The sequence below is a fragment of the Symphodus melops genome, assembly GCF_947650265.1.
Source record: "Symphodus melops genome assembly, chromosome: 20".
In the NCBI taxonomy this organism is placed as follows: Eukaryota; Metazoa; Chordata; class Actinopteri; order Labriformes; family Labridae; genus Symphodus; species Symphodus melops.
Window position 1 is genome coordinate 5011879 of NC_136710.1, and position 21515 is coordinate 5033393.

Consider the following 21515-nt stretch of genomic DNA (forward strand, 5'->3'; position numbering starts at 1 on the left):
CTTCCGTTTCAACAACTCAACATTCAGCGAACTCCACATCTCCTGTTGTCGTTTCAATTCTTCTGTTGAATTTATGTCCACCTCGAGGCCTCCTCTGCCGCAATCTGTCGGTCATTCACATCCACGGCACAAATATTTAGGGGGAATGAACGCCTCTGTTCTCGTCCTTGTTACCGGGAAACAAACAGTCCAGTCCGTCAGCAGATAGATGGATTTGTTTTGTTCAGAGTCCAGGCGAAGCTCACTTCTGCCACACGTCTCTTTTCAGGATCGAAAACAAATCTTGTAAATATTGAGCAACAGCTGACGTAGGAACTCTGAGGAGGGTTTGTTTGGTTATTCCAGGGAAAAGCTAATATCTCAGATAACCCTCAAGTCCCAATCATAGACGATCATAAATCAACAGAATATTGCCAAGACGTCTTTGTGAGCGAATCTACTTTGGGAAAACACAAACTAAGGACTAAAGTTTAATGCATTGGGACCAGGGAGAAAAATGACCAGTGATGGACAAAAAAGCAGCTACGGAGTAGAAAAGATCTATAAAGTGGAAATATTAAACACTTAAAAAGTGAATATTGACTTACTTGCTTGGATATGACTCAGCTGTTTTAATGCTGCTGTAGGTCTCTTAATCAGATGGGAAACCTCCTCAACATGTGCTTGTACAGGAAAAGCTATTGAGCGCAGTTTAAATTAATATTTTTTGGTGCTTGATGTCCTGACTTGAACTTACCTACCACAGAGTGTTTAATTGGCAAAATTAGCATTTTCATCCTCACAGTTATTGACCTAATAAATCAGTCCTTCTCTTACTTTGGCTCTGTTTATTTTTGGAGTTTTATAATATCTTCCACATGCTACATGCTTGTTAATTCCCAGTTTTTTATTGAGTAGAAGTCTGATCCAGTATAAACTGCTTGAGTCCCAAAGATGATAATTAGCATGCCAATAGTTATTGGATTAAAAACAAATAGTTTGAAAATTGGGTCCATACTCTGGTTAGCCCAAAGAATAAAAACTTTAATACCACAAGTTTGATCAACGCTTCAAAGCTCCCGTTTATCGGTTTAAAATATATGTCATCTCAAAGCTATTTCTACGTCTTATAGAAGTCATTCCTGCTGAAGAATGAGGAATTCGAAGGCGAGTTTAGGGGAGCGCCAGTAGCGGAATGGTTGGTTTGGCGCTCCATGTACGGAAACTGGCGAGGTTCAAATCCGACCTGTGGCACCTTTCCTAAATGTCATTCCCCACTCTACCTCTATCCACTAACCAATCTCTATATAAAAGGCAAGAAAACTAAACCTTCAAAAAAAACACACAAAAAAACAGTTACTGTATATAATATGGATACATGAACATTTATCAGCGAATTATTTCAGTTTTGTTTTTTCTGATCTCAACTTATTCTCTCATCTCAGGATAACAAAAGGGTTTTTTTTTTCCCTGTAATATCAACAATCGAGAAAGCAACAGGAAATGGACTCCTTGGGCTTCCGTAGATTTGGACTTTCTTTTCTTATATTACCCTGAATCAGGCTGCACATCTGGGTCTGATCTGCCTTGTTTCATCTCTCTTCCTTTTTTTTTTTAAAGGATTTTATTTCTTTGCTTTTTTCATCCTGTCTTCATCTCTCTCTCTTTTTCCTCGGCCTCATTCATCCTCAGCAGGGCTCGCCTGAGAACAAAGGCCGCGCTGACACCACATTAACACAGTCCAGAGCTGCTGTCGTTGATAAGCCAGAATGTGTGACAGGAGGGAAACATGTTACCCCTCTGCACAATCACAACTCTCACTCTCTCATTCATCCACTTCCTCGTTCCTGTGGTGATCCTCCGTGATGCACATATTGGGAGCTCGAGATCGGTATGTGGAGAGGGGCGACAAAAAACCCAAACTGCGCAGAAAGCGGGGCTCATCATTCGTTTCTATCGAGCAGGATTCCAGTCGTGTTTTGTGCAAAGGACTGTTTCACTTGGCTGTCGACAGATTCATAAACAACACCGCTGTGCACTGTGGGGATTTGGATAGTGTTCCCAGCAGAGCCCTACAGCCAATGATAATAATAATCAACTGACAGGCCCAAAGGTTCGCTCGGATCATTTTCAGATGTGTCAGAGAGCGTTACATGTGAGAAAGAAAATCCAAAAAGAGCAGAACCTCTCAGACTTCAGATCCAAACATCGGCCCACCTGAAGTCACAACTGACCATCATGGTTGTGCAACCTCTCCCCTTTCTGGCAGCGCCGTCCGTGTGCCGCTTACAAGCTCTGGCACTGCTGACGCAGACGGTGTACCCATAATTCACAGCACACCTTCGGTTCAGCCAAGCCCAACGAGGTTAAACCAACAGAATATTAAAGAGAGGTCTCTGAAAGCAGCGGGAGCTCGTCGAGTTTACTTGCATGTTTCTTGGTAACGCACCGCAAATCTAATTGGTTTTGGAGCCAGTGCTGCTTCAAAGGAGCATTGTAAGTTATTAAAGGATACAAACGTCCATAAATGAAGCGTTCAGGAACATATATGTTGCACCACTGAGGAAACCAGAACCTGGGAAGAACAAGGCTAACGGAGGCCTAACTTGCCAAAATGTCAACAGCAGCAGCAGCTTCGGTGACACACATTCAAACCTGGGGCGACGCACGCCAGCTCGATAGCATGAAGACGGCGATAAAATAAAGCAGCCGGCTCGTCTCCCTGAGACGTTGTTATATGAGCGAGTGAGAGGCAGACGGAGGAAGCTCGGTCCTCACTTGCGGTCGCAGCGCCTCGCTGTGTCCTTTCCTTCCTCGAGCCAACTCTGCAGTCTGAGCTCTGCTGTTAATTAAAGCATTAAAACAGATTAATAAGCAAAGTGAGGCTCCAGTCTCGACAACATCTGAGGGGAATTAAGGAGGCGTGCTCTCTGGCACCGTGACCCCGATGCCCTCTCGTTTGGCACTTTAAACAACCCTCTGGTTTTTTTTTGTTTTTTTTCTCTTCTGCCTTTTTTTTCCCTCTTAGCAATTCTCAACCCTCATCTAAATTATCTTAACTTGTCTGTCACCAAAATCCTCTTCCCTCCTCCTCCCAGTGTTATCTAATGCTCGATTGAAAACACGTGTCACAGAGAGGAAGACCTGAAGGGCGAATACAAGAAGGATTATGGACTTTAGTTTCCTTTTATTAGTGCAGATTCTTATCCAGACTTTTCTTCCTCTATTCCTCTTATCTTCTCATTTTTCTCCCACCTGTATAAAGAGTGAATTAAACACACACACACACACACACACACACACACACACACACAAAGAGGAGCATCTGTAAGCCATTCTCCTCTCCAACAATCACACACACTGCAGCCGTCCTCCGCGAGTTAAGTGATTACATATTCAGTAAAAACAATGTATCAACCCTTAACCTTAAAGACAAAGACCACCTGCGTTTGACTGCAACACTGCGCCGTGTGTGAACCAGACACTGAACAGAACAGACGGACAAATACAACACATACGACCGGGTCCGTTCTCTGGGCTGCTGCTGCTAAATGTTTTAACACGGCTGTCTGCAGTGGAGGAGGAATCTGAGCAACACAGTCAAGGAAAGCAAAAAAAAATAAACCGATTGCTCCATCTCATCAGTCAATTCAGAAGGGGGATCTCTGGAAGGCTGGATTGAGGGACTTCCAAGAAAACTTCTAGTCCACTCTGCAATCTCGAGAAGCAAGTGCATTGTGGATCTTTGTTGGGTTTTTTTGGTGCTTTCCCCCCCCCCCCACCCAAAGAATAAAGCAGCAGCTACAGCATGATGATGCTTCTCGTGCTCAGCGGCAGCAGCACGCATGTAGAGAAAGTCGTTTTTATAGGCTTGATTAAACAGTCGAAGTATTTTCTGTGTAGGTTGTATGTGTGATGTTTTTGTTTTTTATTTAACGAGAAACCTCCAAATGTTTGTGAAGAGTCCAGAAGGGTTTCTGGGTAAAAAAAAAATCTATACATATATATATATATAGTGTAGAAAATCAGTGTATACTGTATACTGTATGACTATCATTCATCTATATCTGTAAAATAAGTCATAGACACAAGTAGTGAACTCAACTCAAAATGAATCAAACAAAGGAAACACACACACACACGTTAGTGCAAGCTGTGCTTGAGCTCTATGATGTATTAGAGGCCGACATAATAAATAACCAGGAGTATAAAAGTAAAGAGTCAGACCAGAGCACTTGGCACAAGATGAGACAAATATTTGTTTCTGTATGAGACTGTTATTGATGTTTGGAGTCAATGCAACAATAACTAAGACAAAAGGCCCCATGTTGTGTGGAGAAGAAATCAACAGATAAGATGTGACTTAAAGGAGGGGGGGGGGGGGGAGAGCGAGAGAGAGAGAGAGAGAGAGAGAGAGACGGGGTGAGTCCTCCTGGGAGTCTGAGCTGAGGGAAGAACACACATGAACACATCCCATCCTCCACCGATGCCGCACGTCCACTAAGCACGCTGATAGTGATCTGCCCTGAGGACGGCTTCAACTCTGCTAAGCAGACAGGTTGCTTATTTAACTTTCACCCAGATTTCAGCAAAGACATTTCACTAAGTGACCAGAGTTTGGAGTAGAAGCCGACAGGTAGAGAAAGTAAAGGACACTCAAAATGACGACCAGCGAGGGCGTGTTCAATGACGGTTGTTTGACAAACAATGCTCGTCAAACAAGGGTTTTTTGAGAAGGAGACATCGACGTGAAACGAGCCTGTGTGAGAGCTTTCTGCACAGCCTTGTGAAATGTGTAGAGCTCCTTGTTTCTCGGCATCCTACCTGTGCACTCGTGCTGCAGGCCCTTGCCGTAGTATCCTTTCTCACAGATGCAGTCGTACTGTCCGGTGTGCGTTCCACACTTGCAGCTGGCCATCAGGTCGCAGCAATCCCTGCCGGCGTCACACAGAGAGGAGCAGCGCGACATGTCCTCCTGGATGTAGTTGCCTGTGGGGAGGTCTGAGGGACAGAAAAGTCTGGTTGTTAATCGTGAAAGAGTCAACCTGCACAAGGAAACAAAGGGAGCGCTCACTCAACGTGTGTGTACTCTGACAGTGTATGGGTAGAGTATGTCAGTGTCCTAATTAAAGGTTTTAACTGGAGACTATACAGTGCCTGTAAAGCACATTTGTTCAACTAAAGCAAATGGCCATATTTCTAGAAACGCAGTCGTCACTTACAAAAGTAAATCAAGCCTGGGACCAAAGAACCGGGGCTGCAGAGAGGAACTGACGACAAAAATGGGCTTTTCACATTTCTGGTGTTAAATCTGCTTCCCTTTATTTGCTTCTTACTGATAGAGCAGGAAGGAAGCCAGCGATGTCTCCAATTCGATCCATGGCTACACAAGTTGAGCTCAACATGTGGTTCTGTATTTGAAAACTCGAGGAGTATCCTTCGAGCTGATAGCGCCACGTGTGTTGGCTTTAACTCTCACACTCGCTCTGATCCCCGCGACGTCTGCCGTCTGGGATTTCAGACACTGTGTGCATGACTTATAGCGTTCCAAACACTCTGCCCCTCAACGGTGATATTTTACGGTTTATGCTTTTAAGTTTTAAAAGCCGCATGACTGAAACGTCTTTCGCCAAATTGATGGAAGTCCCCCCACAAGTGTGGGAAAAAAAGGACTTGGTCTTTTGTAACTGTAAGTGAGGCGAGCCAACTGCTGGCAGGACTTAACAGAAGAGGCCGTGTGAAATTCATGCTGTCAGATTGATTTTGAAATATTACGTGCTTCCATTTAAGTAAACATTGGATTTGTAAAAGGTCAAAACCTTCACTTTAGAGATATCACAGATCAAATGTTGATGATGGGAGAGCTGAAGCTTCAAAGGGAAAGAGCGTGACTTCAAGTTGAAGCTATCAAAACAAAGGAGCGAGTAAAACGGCTCGAACAGGAAGAGGACGAGATCGGCGACGCCTCCGTACCTTCGTGAAGCGCCCGACGAGCCAGGGCTTCAAACTCGGCGAAGTTGTGCACAAAGTAGCAGTGCTGCTCTTTGGGCTGAGAGGCCATGTCGTGGAGCTCCCGGATGTTTCCCTGCCAGATGCCCAACGTGAAGATCTCGACGCCACGTTCCCTCAGGGCTGCCGCCACCGGCCGAGGGTCTCCGCCATTCGAGTAGCCGTCGGTGATCAGGAAGATGACCTTGGAGGCGTTGGAGCGAGAGTGGCGAAGGATTTGCTGTCGAGAGGGACATACGAACTAGTTTAGTGAATTACTGACTCAATTTTCCATTTTAAGCGTAATGAGGGAAGCAATTTAGTCATTTAACTCTCGGCAAGAGAATTTGGTGCATTTTTCAGTATGTTGAAGCAACTTTTATTACTCAGGGAAAAGCCAGAAAACATTCAAACAACAGAAGAGAGACTGAAAAGTGTACTTTGCAAACGCTGATGATCCAAATCCACACATCCTACTGCTCAGCCTGCCAGCACGCTACCAACATAGCTCCCAGGCTAAATTGAATAACTAAGCACGTCAGAAACAACCACTTAAATCAGCCCTCAATTCTAGGGTTCCTCAAAACCCTCCATCAGCAACGCAGGCAACAAGGGCACGGTGGGGGAGGAGGAGGGGCGAGGAGAAAGCTCTACGATTGTAATTATTCCTCTTACAGAGTATGCAGCTGCTTGCCAGTGGTTTGAAACCACCAGAGAACACTGGGCAACGCAGACCGACCTGCTGTGTCCGCCTGAGACACCGGCTACAGCTCCCAAGCTAACTTTAGCCGCCGTTTACAATCCACCACAAATTAGACCGGACATTAAAGTCTCAGAAACATGTCTTTATTTTCTCTAGAGTTCAGGAAAAAAAACAAAAAACAGGAACATCTGCTAGCTTTGTTGTCGAGGCCAAGCTAACAGTGTACAGTACGGGATTGTGTTGAGGTTATGAGGCTTGCGAACATTAGCGGGGGGGAGGGAAAGAACCTGGAGCAAAAAGTGGAGAGAAAACAAATGATTAAAAGCAAAAGAAGCCAAGAAGATGAAGAAGATATCCAGTAACACACGAAAAGCCATAAAGAGTTAGCGCAGGGGAGGATGCGTTTTTATCATGACCTTTCTGGATTCTGGGCCCGAAATAAGACGCGATATCTGCACACGACAGAGTGTAAAATACAAGAGGTGAGGAAAGAGAAGAGAACGCAAAGGGTGTGACCATCGAGGGAGGGAGACAAGGAAAGGAGAGAAAGCTCAGCTCTTTATTGTCTAATTGGCTGAACTTCAAGCGGCTCTGGCAGAAGCGGTGTAATTACAGAGCTGGTGGAGCGAGGGAGAGAGAGGCTGGAGGGACAGCATGGAGGAAAAGGAGAGCCTGGTTTCTCTGATCCTCAAAGCCCCAGGTCCCCGGCCCTGGGGAGCTTCACTGTGGACGCTACCAGCTGTCCACAGTGAAGCCCCCCTGGTCCCCTCAACAATGTCACATTTCTGTATTACTTTTATAACTGCAGTCAATGGCTGCCTCTTCTTGATGTGTTAATAACATTGCACTTATTGTCTTTTATAAGGCGTCTGCTCAAAGTGCTTTTGGGCCACAGTGGTTTCTGTGTTACTCATGAGTCAGTGGCTTCTGTTAGCAACCGCTGAGATGCCACCAATGGGAGCATACGCAGGCATACCCACTAATAACAGCCTGCCGAATGGCCTGTACATACTTTAGGTCAGAGTACTAACATAAAGGCGACCATAGCAGCCAGAGTGTGGGAAGGGGCTGCCCTTTAGTGTAACTCTGCGTGCACCTTATTACTGAAGACATACATGAGTAAAATCAGTCAAAAAAAAAAAAGAAAAAAAGAGAGAGAGAGATCGTATGTCGCAATTAAAACAATCAGGTTGCTAATTTTGGCAGCATCAAAAATTTAAATAAAAAAAATAAAAAGATTTATGATGGACTCATTATAAATGAAAGTTTTGTTTAGTAAAATAAATGACCTGATCAGATGGGATCCGGCCAAGATGAGCCCTGAATCTTGAATTGTTGCTACCAGCCAATCAGGGCACAGATTGATTGTTTAAAGCAGGAAGTAGTAGCGTTTCCTAATGTGTGCTGCATGTAATTCCAGGAAACCCTAAAGCAAACTCAACATTTATTGACAATTACCACAAAAAAAACAAACAATTGAGATGAGGCCAAATACATTGTACACAAATCAATGAAAAGCTACTCATCTCATACTTCATAAAAAAGGAGACGGTAAGCCGTCAGCAATGGGTCAGTTTAAGCGTAAATGGATTGGAACTGTTGATATCTGTCAGAGCAGCGAATGATAGCGCAGGGACCAACAGGCCAGGAGGGATTAGAGACGAGAGCAGGGAGTCTATCTCTCATCCAAAACGCCTTGAACGTTGGCGAGAAGGAGCAAAGAGAGATAGAGAGAGCAGCAATATGTGAAGTGACTCGTCATACAGTAGAATTACAAACAAATGAAGCGGACGCTTCTCTCACATCGTTCAACAGAGACATGAATACTGAGTTTTAAAGGAAACACAAACGCACAGATTTGCTCGACGCCGCCATTAGGAAGATGCTGCTCCTATTGAGAACGTCGTACTGAGTTTCCTTTGAGACTACTACCATGACAATGAACGTCCTTGTGTTGTCTGTCCTAATACTACAGGAAACTACAGCAATATTAGTTGACTGTCAAAATCAAGAGTTGAATCTAGAAAATGATTATCACTAGACGCAAAGAAGTAAAAAAAATACAAGACTAGTACAATAATCCTTTGTTTAGATGCACAACATCCTGATTTTTTAAAAATGTTTTTCTTTGGGAATTAAAATGGGAAAGGTGATGAAGAATTTTGAAACATTTACAAAGAAACAGATTGAATTATTTTACCAAATTGGAAGCAGAAACAAATTTGAACTGGCTTCTAAAACAAATGCCGTAAGTACCTTACTCATACTCGTATTTCCTCAGCAATATAAATAAACAAAAAAATAAAACCTTCAGACCACAGAGATGAAAAACCGGTTGCCTTTTTACTGACGTCTCCAAACAGATGTGTGTGTGATTAGAACTTCAAAAGAGGAACATCGTTGCATTTGGCAGAAGGGAGTAGGAAACCTTTCCACACCTTGAGGGGCTGAAGATGGTGCCAAGGTACCCCAGCTGTTAATCAAAGGCTTATATATGCATGGCAGCTATTCTGAATGCTAAATGAGGAACTCCCCCACCACACTGCTGGCCGCCCATCAGCATCTCCCGTGACTTTGATCGCAGCCCGAAACCCACCTGGCTCCGAGGTGAGCTGCTGCTGCCGTTTTTTTAAAGCCATTTAAAGTCCACTTTGAGAAAAGAAGTACGAAACACTGTGAACTTCTACAATCATCTACAACTTTATTCAGAGTTTTAAGTTTTTTTAATTGCACTTTTTAAATGCTTTTAAACTTAATTTTTTTTAATGTTTGGGTTGGATTTCATGTCAAAGGAAAACAATGACTTTAACGCCACGTTTGTCAGATTCCCCATTTGTTCTTATTTCCTAAACTTGAATACACAGAAACATTATTGCAGTGTTTAAGCATCGTAACAATCACATGTCTTTTGAGGGAAAATGGCTTCTTGGTGAAATGGTGATTATATAGTCCAAATGCTTTTCATACACTTTTATTAAGAAACATGATTGTCTCATTTTCTATGATTAAATTCAATTCTTAAATTCAACTTCTACTTATGTCCAGAGGATGCAGATTAAAATCAAGGCTGTCGTTTAAATCACTATTCACAGGCCATCAGCACTGGCCTTAAAGAGACAGGATGTTCGATAAACAAGCCCGTCTCTTATTCTCTTCAGTGGTTTATCAAGTCCTGAACATCTACCTTCCAAAATATCTTTAATTTGCAGACATTCCTCAGTGGATTAAAAAAAAAAAAAAAAAAAAAAAGAGGCAATCCAACTGCATCCGTTCTGTAACGCTGTCTCCCTGTGCGTCGGAAGGGAGAGTGTTTATTATGACAGGCTATCCGCTCTTGGCCTGGGTGGTAAGGATCACAACAATAACTCTGTAGGGGCCAAACAGAACAACATGCACGCAGAAACACAGATCCAGACACCAGACTCAAATCTGGGATATTGAGCAACATCTCAAGGACGCATACTTTGGATATTTGAGATTAACTAGTAACTTGAAAATATCCTTTGTATCATGCTTGAGATCAGTTTTAAACCATGATCTTCATTGTGCCTTAGTGAGTAGCTCACATTTTGTTATCCAATAAAAGGCCTCTGAGTCAGATTATATAATTCTTTCAAAAGTGTGGTTCAGTCCAACTTTAAAGGCAAACAAATGCGGAGTTGTTTGGACTTGAGAGCACATGTATCTTCTTGAAGTGGTCCTGAACATTTGCCTTCAAGCTTTGTCTCAATTTGTTCCACACTTCTCACATACTGCCACATCATCTCTGCCTCGCTAACTTTACTTCACACAAACTTTCCACACACTTACAGTATGTTGCTCACTGGGTAGCCTCAAGACGGACGCAGTGAGAGCGGGGAGACCAGTTTCCACCAGGGCCACCCAGCATGCTTACGTTCCCGCCTGCAGGTTCTGCACATCATGTATATTTTACCCTGAGAAGTTGTGAAAGTTCTTTAGGTTTTTTGAGATTCATGTCTTTCCTTTCTGCCTCTTAGTTACAGATCATGACGTTGTGGTATGTAAATCAACTTGTACAGACTTGAAACTTGTCTCAGATACAGCAGACAGTCCATCTCATAAATGTCCTCTCATTTTTTTTATTTTTTTATTGGCAAATTAGATTGTCGTGTTAAAGCAAGTTTAGAAAACTCCCTGACTCTGGTGAATTCAACTCTTATTATGAAGCACTGACTGCCAAAAACCTTCAGATTAAATGTGGAAAAATCTAACCTGTCTGTTTTTTTTTATGTTTCAAAGAGAGATGTTTGCTACATTTTGATGAAGGCTTGTTTGCATAGTTGAAATATCTAAAGATTTTATACATCCGTAGTCACAATTTTCTGATAGAGACGGCCATTCATGCCCACTTATCTTTAAATTTGAAGTGTCCATTGAAAGCTTCTTCTCGACCGCACCAACACAAGCCTGCTGTTGTCCAGCCACAGTCACATGTTGCAATTAAACTGAGACTCTGCAAAAATGTATGTAGGAGTAATAAACCAGACAGCTGTGAAACGACTGGATCTGTTTCTGCAACCGATACTTACACGTTTTGCTTCCAAGTCATAAAATCTGTTGGGGAATAAAAACATGGCTGTTTGAGTGTGGCATGTAAACGCATCTGTCCGAGAAGAATTCATTACACTCAAGGTTTCCCAACATTTTTTTAAAAGTCCAAAACGTTTAAGGCTTAATTGAAAGTTTTCATGTCATAGGAGTGTAGTTTTACCTTCTTTGATCGAGAGCAGGGGTGTCAAACTCCAGTCCTGGAGGGCCGGCTTCCTCAGACTGATCCACGTCTCCCTGCTCCAACGCAGCTGAATCCAATGAGCGACTCATTATCAGGCTTCTGCACAGCCTGACGACAACACACTGGTTTTAAGCATGTGTGTTGGAGCAGGGAGACTCAGGTCTCTGGCCCTCCAGGACTGGAGTTTGACACCCCTGATCTGGAGCAACAGTTTGTGTTTGGTCTTGAAATTAAACACTATCAGTGCATAAGTTTACAGATTTTTCCACGTGTTGACTGCAGCCTTTGTGCCGGCCTCATTGTTGGTTGTTTGTATGTGAACTGATGTCTCTGTGTCATTTTTCTCTAGTGTGCTGAAGTTGGAGCTTACAAGTGTTTAAAACAGTCACTCTTATGTTTACTGTATGTACGCGTCAGGTTACGGTGTCGGATCTCGGTTTTGGTGTAAAACGGCGTAAATTCAACTCGAGAGTATAAATGAAGCTTTTCACATGTCCCATTTAAGATAAATGCTGATATTTAGGTGTCTGTACTGCAGAGAGAGTCAGAACATTTTTAAAGGAGGATCCCTCATCAATCACTGTGTTTAAAGTGCAATTATTGTGCTTAAAGGAGAGGCTCCAAACCCACAAATGGTGTTTTTCAAGTTTTATAAAGACTACATGGATAATTGTTAACCTGTCTGGGGTAAAATTGGCAAAATTTTAGGGATGGAAATTTTTTCCTAGAACAGAGAGCCATTACAGGAAAGTGCTCCCAATTTGGCAGCTACTGACGTACTTACCCCTACCTAATGATTTAAAAGTCTTCACTTAAGCCTGCCTGTGTAATGTGGATCAGTCGGCAGGCCCAAACTGAGCCCAGTTTGACAGAGGGCTGCAAAAAGCGTCCAAACTGCAGGAGAAGAGAGTGAGGACAGTTGTTTAATTGCCAGACACGGTAGGCTGGATGGCTGTGTGTGTTCGCCTGAAGATTTCTGTCACAACACCATTCATCAAACTCAACGACTGAAGCAGTAGCGACGAGAGGAGGAGGAAAGACTCGGGGAGAAAGACTGAAGCTAATTCCACAATGTAACGCCAAGGGGAAAGGCTATCTTGGCTGGCAAATGAGAAACTCATTCAATTATCCCCCCGCTGGTCTCAGGCGGAACGAAGTGCTGAGAGAAACACTTCAGGCACTGACCGTGTTCCAATTGGACACAGCATTCTGGGTAATTGGACGGGCTGAGCTGGTTTGATTGAGTGGGGGGGGGGATGAATAACCGGAGGAGTTACGGCCAGGGTGCCAGTTGGACGATTATGGGGTCGGCCTGACTTGGCAATCTGCCTCATGTCATCAACCTTCCCTTTTTAAATTTACAGTATGTCGTTTATATGGTTGCAGCACGTGCGTGACATTTGAAGAATTTAAATAACACCATTCAGTTCGCTCTATCTGAGCTGTCGGCGGGACTCAACGTGTGGAAAGTGATGGACCAATTCTCAAATGAACAGTGAACTGTTCAGTACGACAGCCGCGGTTTAACAAGCACTTCTTCAAATGGCACTCTCAGCTCGCATTAAAACATTTGAATCATCAATCGAGGGATTGACCAGCATTAAGTTATGTATTGGAATGAATTTAGGATAAAAGTATGCTGGAAAAACAACATGTCTGGATGCATGTAACTTGGTGAAATGGTGAATATGGAAAAGAAAGAACCAATTTAATATTGGACCAGATTACGCTTCTTAATCAGCCTACAAAGTAAACCTGGGACTAAACCGACACTTTGACTCTGTGGCTCTGTTTGTATTCACATAGTGCTAATATTTTATTATATTGCTTCTGACATGAGTTTGCCCTTCATTGTATGGGCTTTTTATGGAATTATTGATTATGATCCAATCACTGGTGGCGCTCTTAATCTCATTGTATTATACAGTATGAAAGCCCTTTCAGAAGTGTTCTTTATTATGATCAACATATTTTCACAAAACCAATGATTTTGTTAAAATGTTGCCCAGTTATTGTTTTTTCTTGTTGGTGAAGCTTGGCGCTGAATTGATATTTCATCACCTACTGTATTGGTTAAAGTGTAAATATATTTGGGTTCTGCCTGCAGTCTTCAAATATGGAGTATGTGTCTGTCGTTTTTGCTAATAGGATACCTTTGAGCAACCAGACAGACGCATGTAAAATATAATAACTATGTGATTTAAGGCGGTGAGAGTATATTAAGAGGTTTCTTGTTAAGTTTCGGTCTACTGAGGCTAAAGTATCTCAGCCCATTTTCTGACAGATTCATACATAAGCAATTAGCTCCAGTGAAACAAACTCTGATACTAAAGTTTATTTCTCTTACAGCTGGAAAAACTGTCTGCCACTAAATTGTACTGTGGTTGAATTGATATGATCTACAAGTGACATAAAAATCCGATTTTAAAAGAATTAGGTTAAGGAATGGAGAGAATCCCACAAGTTATGTCATCTTAGTGAGAGTCATGAGATCATTACCTCAGCAGCCACAGCACCATCTCTCTACGGCCGAGCTTTCATTTTTGAAATAAACAAAGGCAACAGTGTGGTTGATTCCTGACTGGCGTGTTGAAAGTGCTTACACGCAGGGAATGATTTGGTGACTGTCGCTGGCTTTAAGCATCCGTGAAAACGTATCCCGTGTTGTCCAGACTTATCCCCGACCACACTGTGGAGACAGACGCAGCATTTTCCTTTGTTATGTTGACAGTTGTTGCTGTTTTTCCTCATGTTCCCCTCTTTTTGTCCTCTTATTTCTTCTCCTACAGGGGGGGGTGGGGGGGGGGGGGTCTGTTTGTCTTGGCACAAGCTGTCGGTGGATATTTCCTCTGATAGCACAGGGAATCTAGAGAGATCTATGTTTGTGGCACGGATTGATGGAGGGTTTTTTTTAATGTATTGATTCTCCTGTTTGTTCTGGACTTGTCTCTTATTGGGAGGTCACATTTTCTTAAACCTCCCAACACAACGGAATCACAAGCGAGGGGATAATTCAAAGAGAGATCACTTATTATTGCTTAACTTCGCATGTAGACTCTGCCGGAGTTGCCATGGATTTCTACAAAGATCCTCACAATAAATCAAAGAAATGTGGAACTAAATAGACTGGTGCACTCGCTTGTTCTCCAGGAAAACAAAAATACAGATACAAATATGCTGTTGCTTGGAAACGCCTGCTTTTATTGTTTGGATAACCTGAATTGAAACTAAATGTGCTCAAACGGTATCGTGTTCTTCTCTGGACGTTCTTTTGGATGGTCTCTAACTTTTTCTGCTGGACGGGGTTTCTTGCTAAATATCAAACGGGAACGTATGAAGTGAAAAGCACGCTGGCAGACGACCTTGAACAGACTTTCATTCTCGCGACAAATACCTGCAGAATCGACAGTCTTGCACAACAAGACCTGAAGAATGTGAAGAAGCAAACAAACAAGGAAAACAGGATGTTTGTGGGTTTACGCACATACACCAATTACCTACTTATAGTCATTCTAACAAACGGAGACAAACACATACACTCAGTCACCAAAGAAAACAAGCAAATGGAATCTGGCACTCCCAAACAGAGACCGCAACATGGCAAGTGGTTTACTAATAGACCTACATGCCTTAGTCCATAAAAAACGCTGTTATTTAGTTTGCCACTGCTGGCTCTTTGAAATACTTTTGGTTTTCTGAGGTGCCAATGTATGAGACTTTTGGTAAATCTTAATCTTAAAATGCCAAGGCAAATACCAACGCTGACAAATTTGGGCGATTTGTGTCTTCCACTGCAAAGCTGTGGTCTACAACTTACTTTGCGAACACAGAACATTTAAAAAGTTCTTGCATTTGTAGCAAGAAATTGAAAAGTGGAAGGTTTTGCATGGTCATCTTTCAATGTTAGAGGTCAATGGATATGCCAGCATGGTATAAATAACAGGACCGTTTTTGCCTAAAACTACAACTTACTGGACTTTTTGTCCAGGATGGTTCGTCAACGTCTGTTTCCAAGCTTTTAAACTTGTTTATAGTAGTTAATAGTGAACGCAAAGTGTTCTTTAAGATTACAACATGAGCATTTCTTTATTAACTGAAGGACTCAAGCTGCTGTAGACGGATCGTGTCAATTTAAAAATGATCAAATGATGTCAAGATTAAAAATTAGCAGCAGGAAACTTGCATCACTTTATCCTTGGAAGAAGTTTTCCAAGACGTGCTGCTCTGGTGGAAAGACGCTTCCAGTGAGATCACAGACAGCAGGTTTTTTTTATGACATTCATTGCTGATCATGGAGTTTCATGGCAGCCAATAAAGCTGCTGATAGTCACTTCCTGTCTCTGCTGACGCCCCCCTCACCTTTGACCCCGACGACAGAAGTGTTCTTCAAAGCCCTTCCACACTCTTTTCTGAATCACATATTTCCCCTCCGTACCGCTCCACCTCAACACCTCACCCCCTACAGCTTTCAACTATCGCCTTCACTAACTCACGCACACACACACACACACACACCCACACCCACACGTTAGGCGAGTGTCAGCAGCACCTATCAATCTCTGAGTAGTATTTTAAGTAAGAGGAAATCTGTGTCCATGTGTGTGTCTGTGTGAATACACACTGAGTGGAAAGAACTGAGTGTGAGGTTAAGAGTGTTGGCGTGATGTGTGGAGGAAAGTGTGCTAATAGCCACATGTGTAGGTTGACCACCGGGAGTAAAGCTGGAGACGCTTTAGTTCTGCATCAAAGAGTTAAAGACGGCATACCGATGAGTTCAGTCAGCTCATTAGATTTTCACAAATTAGTTTACACCATTACAGACTCATTACCTAGATGACATTACCAGGATGAAGATAAATGGAAATCATCCGAGAATGGGCGGTAGAGTTGTAACCAAAAGGAATACAATTCAGATCATCTAGATTACTGCTTGAAATGAGCTCTGAGCAATGTCAATGTCTGCTAATGTCACACAAACTGAATGCACATGATGCCAGAACAGAAGGCTAAACACCAAGTAATAAGGAAACAAACACCATCAGAAAAGTGGATCCCACTGTGCAAGATTTCATAGCAGGAAGAGTGCTGCTTTTTACACCTGTGACTTCACTGCTTAGAAAAGTGTTTCTGTGATAAAATATAAAATAGAGACAAAACATTAATTGTTTGGTAATATAAGATTCTTCTTCAAGGTAGGACAAGGCTTCTGGCAGCTACTACTGTGACACACTCTGCTCTTTATGCTTTAGGATAACTTTATCTGCACACAGCTGGGTGTACTTGAAAGTGTCTGTGCTATTCAAGTTTTCCCAACGGAGGCTGAATTAGTTCAATCCTGCTTTATGAACCAGCAGCAGCTCCTGCAGACTCCCCCATTTTCACTAGATCAGATTTACATGACAGAACCAGGACTTGCACACTTCTCCCCTCTGCAGCAATTAAAATAAGAACCTTGTCTCAGAGGGACCGTTTGGGGTCGGGGTAATGCACAAAAAATGAATCTGAGGCGGCTGCATGTGTGCGTTATGGGAGTTTACTGACATCTGGGTTTTACACAGCTGGGAGGCGTAAAGCTTGACCTCTGAAGCTCAATTCAAATCCCGATTTGTCAAAAAGGAGTGAAAAAAGGGGTGGTGGATAATTATGACTGAAGAGTAGCAAGTAGCAAGAGACTCATTTCTTTCAGGACCGGGTTGAAAGATGAAGTGGACCGTGGTCATTTCCTCCCCGGTGAATTATCTGACTCCTAATGCAAGAAAATCTGGAAAAACTTTGAGAGCAAATGCATTCCTTCAGGTAAGACACATCCGTGTGAAACTTGTAAAGTATGCCCCACTTCCATTTCTCCTCTCATGTCCCACCAATCCATCTGTAGCGTTAATCCCACATTCTGATGCACAGTCTGATCAACCAGAATCCACGACCGCAGTTCATCAGTCATTTCTGATGAGAGTCTGGTTGAAGGATTGTCCCGGGGGTTGGGATGTGGTGCAATAAAGTGGAAAAAATCTGGGTGTGTTTCGATCTTCAGGCATACATCACTGTGGTTCTTTTGGTTGGATGCAGAAAATGCAGCGAGGAACATGCACACACAAGTGATGTGTCTGGAGTTTTTCGAGGTCTGCACAGGGCCGGTGCTCAAGGTCAGACAGAAGACGTTTGTTGAACAGGTTTTTTTCTGGAACTTTCTGGAACAGTTTTCCTTCGGCATTAGACAATGCCGAAGACACATTAGACACATTTGGTCGAGCTAATTAAAGCAAAAGCTAGAGAGCAAATTCTTTAATGCTGCGTTGAGGTCTTCAGCTGTTTTTACAATAATCTGATGACCTGTAGAAGAATGAAACGCACCGTAGGCCTATGTGAAGAAGATGATGTCGAGGCTGGCGAGGAATCATGGGAGCTCACTTTGCTACCGCCCACCTTCAAAAATGAACTCAGAGTTGACTAGTCAAGACGAACTGGCGAAAAACAGACCCAAGAACAGATGTGACCTGACGATGTATCTAAGAATAATTAACGTGTCATTTTTATCACCACAGCACCTACAGCATATCAATGACACGCTGTATAAACAGATGTATTATCATCATTGTTTTATTGCTTTATAAACTACAGACTGGAAAAAGAAGAGTATTTGTAAGTACGCAATAATCTCTTGGCAACATTGGAAGAGTTGGTCGAAGCTTTTCCTATCAGCATCAGAATCTATAATACGAGAAGCAAAGGGATCATTTAGGAACACGTGTACAAAAGGTAACGCCTCCTTGTTTCAAATGATCTTAACTCTGTTTAAATTCTCTCTATTTTTACCCACACAGGACTTGCTGGTTTGAGCCGTAGCAAAGACCAGTTGTTTTTATTTTATTATTTTAATTCACAACAGCTTCAGCTTCAGGCAAAAAAATGGGACACTGTCAGCAGCATCCAAAGCAGTACATGCTGTAAACACTGACGTCTGCTTAAAAAGACCGCTGCGTACCCTCGTGGGAGGAGAAAAAAAAAAAAGAAGGGGAAGAAGCAGAGACAAACGGAAAGACATGAATTAGACAGATGGAGGTATCACCTGGCCCTGAGGAAAAAAACACAGAGCCTCTGGAATGCAGACGGTTTGATTCAAACAGTGATCGAAAAGACGCCGAACTCAGCAGCTTTGGAAGAAGCCAAGTGCTTTATCAGCAAAAAGAGCAGAAATTTACAACCTTTCGGCACAGTCTACAAGAGCTGAAAAAAAAAACACTGATGTGTAAATATTTTCAGATATGGATGCAAAGAAGCATCCATTCCCACAAAGTCTGATCCTGTCCATCTGTTTTGGCAGCTGTTGGCTCCATTAGCTTGTCTCAAACTGTTCTTTTGTACCTCAGTTAAATGTATTTTATCTACAGACTAAATTGATCAAAATCATATTGTGTGAAACCTTATCACGCCAGTTCGCCGAACAAATCGACTCCTGGACATTTCTTGGCAGGGACATCGATTAGAAACTTGGGTTTCCCTACATTTGTTTTGGACTCGTCGGGGTTTCCTGAAGTGGAAAGACTGCTGATCTCCTAAAAAAAGATCTAAAGAGGATGAGGAAGGATATAAAAAGATGTTACACGGCCAAGTCTGTGTCTCCACTTGTGAATACAGATGGGAGCAGGATGCTTGGAGAGTTGCTGGAGGGAAACAGTGACCTCTACAACAACAACCAAAAAACCCCTCTGCTCTGTCAGATTGAAGGTTTTTTGTTTCAGATGAGATATCCAGAGTTTGGAAAGTCTATTACAAAACAATGTGGGACAAAGGGATCGAAACATATTGTGGAGTTATTTAGAGCATTTTCTAAACTGAAGCTGCTGGTTGGTCCATTAACAGACAATATAATCAGAATGTTTAATTACTTTTTAATTATTTTTCTACAAAATCAGAAGAAGATAAGACGAGGGGAACTTTCTTTACTTTTTTGTTGTTGCATTGATTGGACCGTGTTTAGCTTCCAATGCATAAAACATCTTTGCCATGACCGCTGAACTGAGCTGACCTCTAAAGGCCACATATCTCTGCTGTACCTTGCTGTCTGTCAACACTTCCTGTTACAAGTGTGACAGTCAGAATTCAAAGGGTTCTCAGTCATCATTCAGCTTTTACAGAGCAGACTGATCAGTTAAAACTCATCTGTTTGTACAAACAACTCGATGTTCAGCTTAAAACAAATGTGGATCCTGTTTCTTTCTGCTTGTAGCCGGAGGTCATGTTGTACCAGGCCGGCTTGCATGCTAAGTTTCGTGTGTGTGTGTGTGTGTGTGTTTCTGTGTGAGTGTGAGCGAGTCGAGGCCTCGGGGTCCTTCGAAACGTCCAGAGGTCGGAAAGTAGGCCCCTGTTTCTGGAAAATATTCGGTATCCATTTCAGGCAGGAGGGCAGGGGTGAGCAGAGTGTGACGAGAGAAGGAGCCGTTAAGTAACAAAAGGAAAATATTGTCTGTACAATTAGACACAGCGAGGCAGAGTGCACTCTCACCACATTCGGACCAGCTGCGTGCATTTTGAAGGCACGGATAAATAGATGATTAAATAAGCAAGTGCTAATTTTGTGGACATGTTGTTTTTAATGCATCTAATATCTTTGGGTAATTCTTCTTTTAGGTCCGTGTAGCTGTAATACATACGTGTCAGAAACCTCTCTGAGCAGCAGGTCTTTGTTTAGAGAAGAGCTAAATGTGTATGAGCTGAAAAGGAAATATAATTCACTGAGGTTGAAGATATGTACATGTCTGATGGTTTCAAGTAAAGGTAATGTTTTCTTTCTAGCCTATTTAAAGGACTTTGTCGGCTGTACTTGCTTACGGTTAAGATGAAAAGTTTATCAGCTGTTTGTGGTCTGTCCCTGTTGTCTGATCTTGGCCGGATGAATCAGCAGTCTGTCTCCGAATGTTTACAGGAGAAACACTTGAAGAATCTGGATTATGGGAAAAGTTTGAAAAGGTTTGTAATCTCAGTGATTTGGCGTGAGCAGTCACACTGCTACAGTTTCCTCCAGTCCAAGGAGACGTCGTAATGACGTCCAAACTGACTGAACGCTCCACAAAGCCTCAGTGCAGCAGACTTCAGGATGACGGACGGAGTTATGAAAGAGGAAAAAGGAGAATATTTGTCAGTATGAAGAGACCCAGAGGAGCCATTGGAGACTGAGGCATTTTGTTCCTCTTACACCCAAAGCACACACACTCATGTTGACTCTATTGTCTCAATCACCATGACAAGGTCTGAATGGCTCTCCATCCGACGACGCCCCGAGCACCGGCGCCAGGTGAGCATCCAGCGAAGCGCGAGTGCTCGACTCGTAGACGCACAAAAATGAGATGATTTGGATTGAGCAAAGTTCTTCTGGTTACGTTCTGATTTGAAGCCATGAGAGCGGGGCTTGTTACAGCCACTGTTGAAGTCATACTAAGATATCTGCTTGCAACAACATGACATTTCAAATTGACCATCATCTATGTATTTAAGACCAAATGAAAGCCGAGAGCCTCGGGAGGCACCTGCGTTCCAACAGCAACACACCACGTAATAAAGTCCAATCCTTAACAAATACGGTCGAGTTGAAAAAGCTTAGGAAGAAATAGAAATACAAGAGGCGCTTAAGGTTCGAGCGCTGCAATCCTCATTTCCAGCTGCTCAGTGGTTTCTAACCTGAGGGTCGAGATTCCTCGAGTGACTCTCAGAACAAATCTGCACGACGATTATTAAGAAGCTTCGGGGAAGGGAAATATCCCATGACACATTATTATTCTTTTCTGCTCGGACTTTTCTTTTTCTTGCTGAATTATAGATTGTATTAAAAACCTTCAGGCCCGGTTGTGCTGTCGACTGTGTTTCCACATCATAGATCCTCTGAGATCTGTGTATGTAAACTTAAGCGTCTCTTTATTTGCTTCACATTTGATTATTTGGGGTATACTACCCCCCCCCCCCCCCCCCCCCATAAATAACTCGACAGATTTATGAGGTACGATGGTCGTGACCTGACTCAGAAAGGTTACAGATGCTGCTGTCTGGCTTCTGTCTTATCAGGGCTTTTTTTCCCTTTCTGGCTGGTAGGTGAGTCGG

General features: G+C 42.7%; 1 protein-coding gene across 6 annotated transcripts in view; it reads right to left on the minus strand.

Annotated features, from left to right (window-relative positions):
• The window catches only part of svep1 (sushi, von Willebrand factor type A, EGF and pentraxin domain containing 1), a 77416-nt gene that overhangs the window by 47766 nt on the left and 8135 nt on the right, over window positions 1-21515 (minus strand). For 5 of the 6 annotated variants that reach the window (XR_013781510.1, XM_079371303.1, XM_079371300.1 and 2 more), the window contains exons 2-3: window positions 5953-6208; window positions 4804-4980 (exon numbers count right to left, since the gene is read on the minus strand). Coding sequence is in view for 5 of the 6 variants with exons in the window: in XM_079371300.1 (XP_079227426.1) it covers window positions 4804-4980; window positions 5953-6208 (433 nt within the window). In the remaining variant the exon portion in view is untranslated. Of the gene's footprint in view, window positions 1-4803; window positions 4981-5952; window positions 6209-11402; window positions 11490-21515 lie in introns of those variants that run through there. The other variant, XM_079371302.1, reaches the window with a different exon arrangement.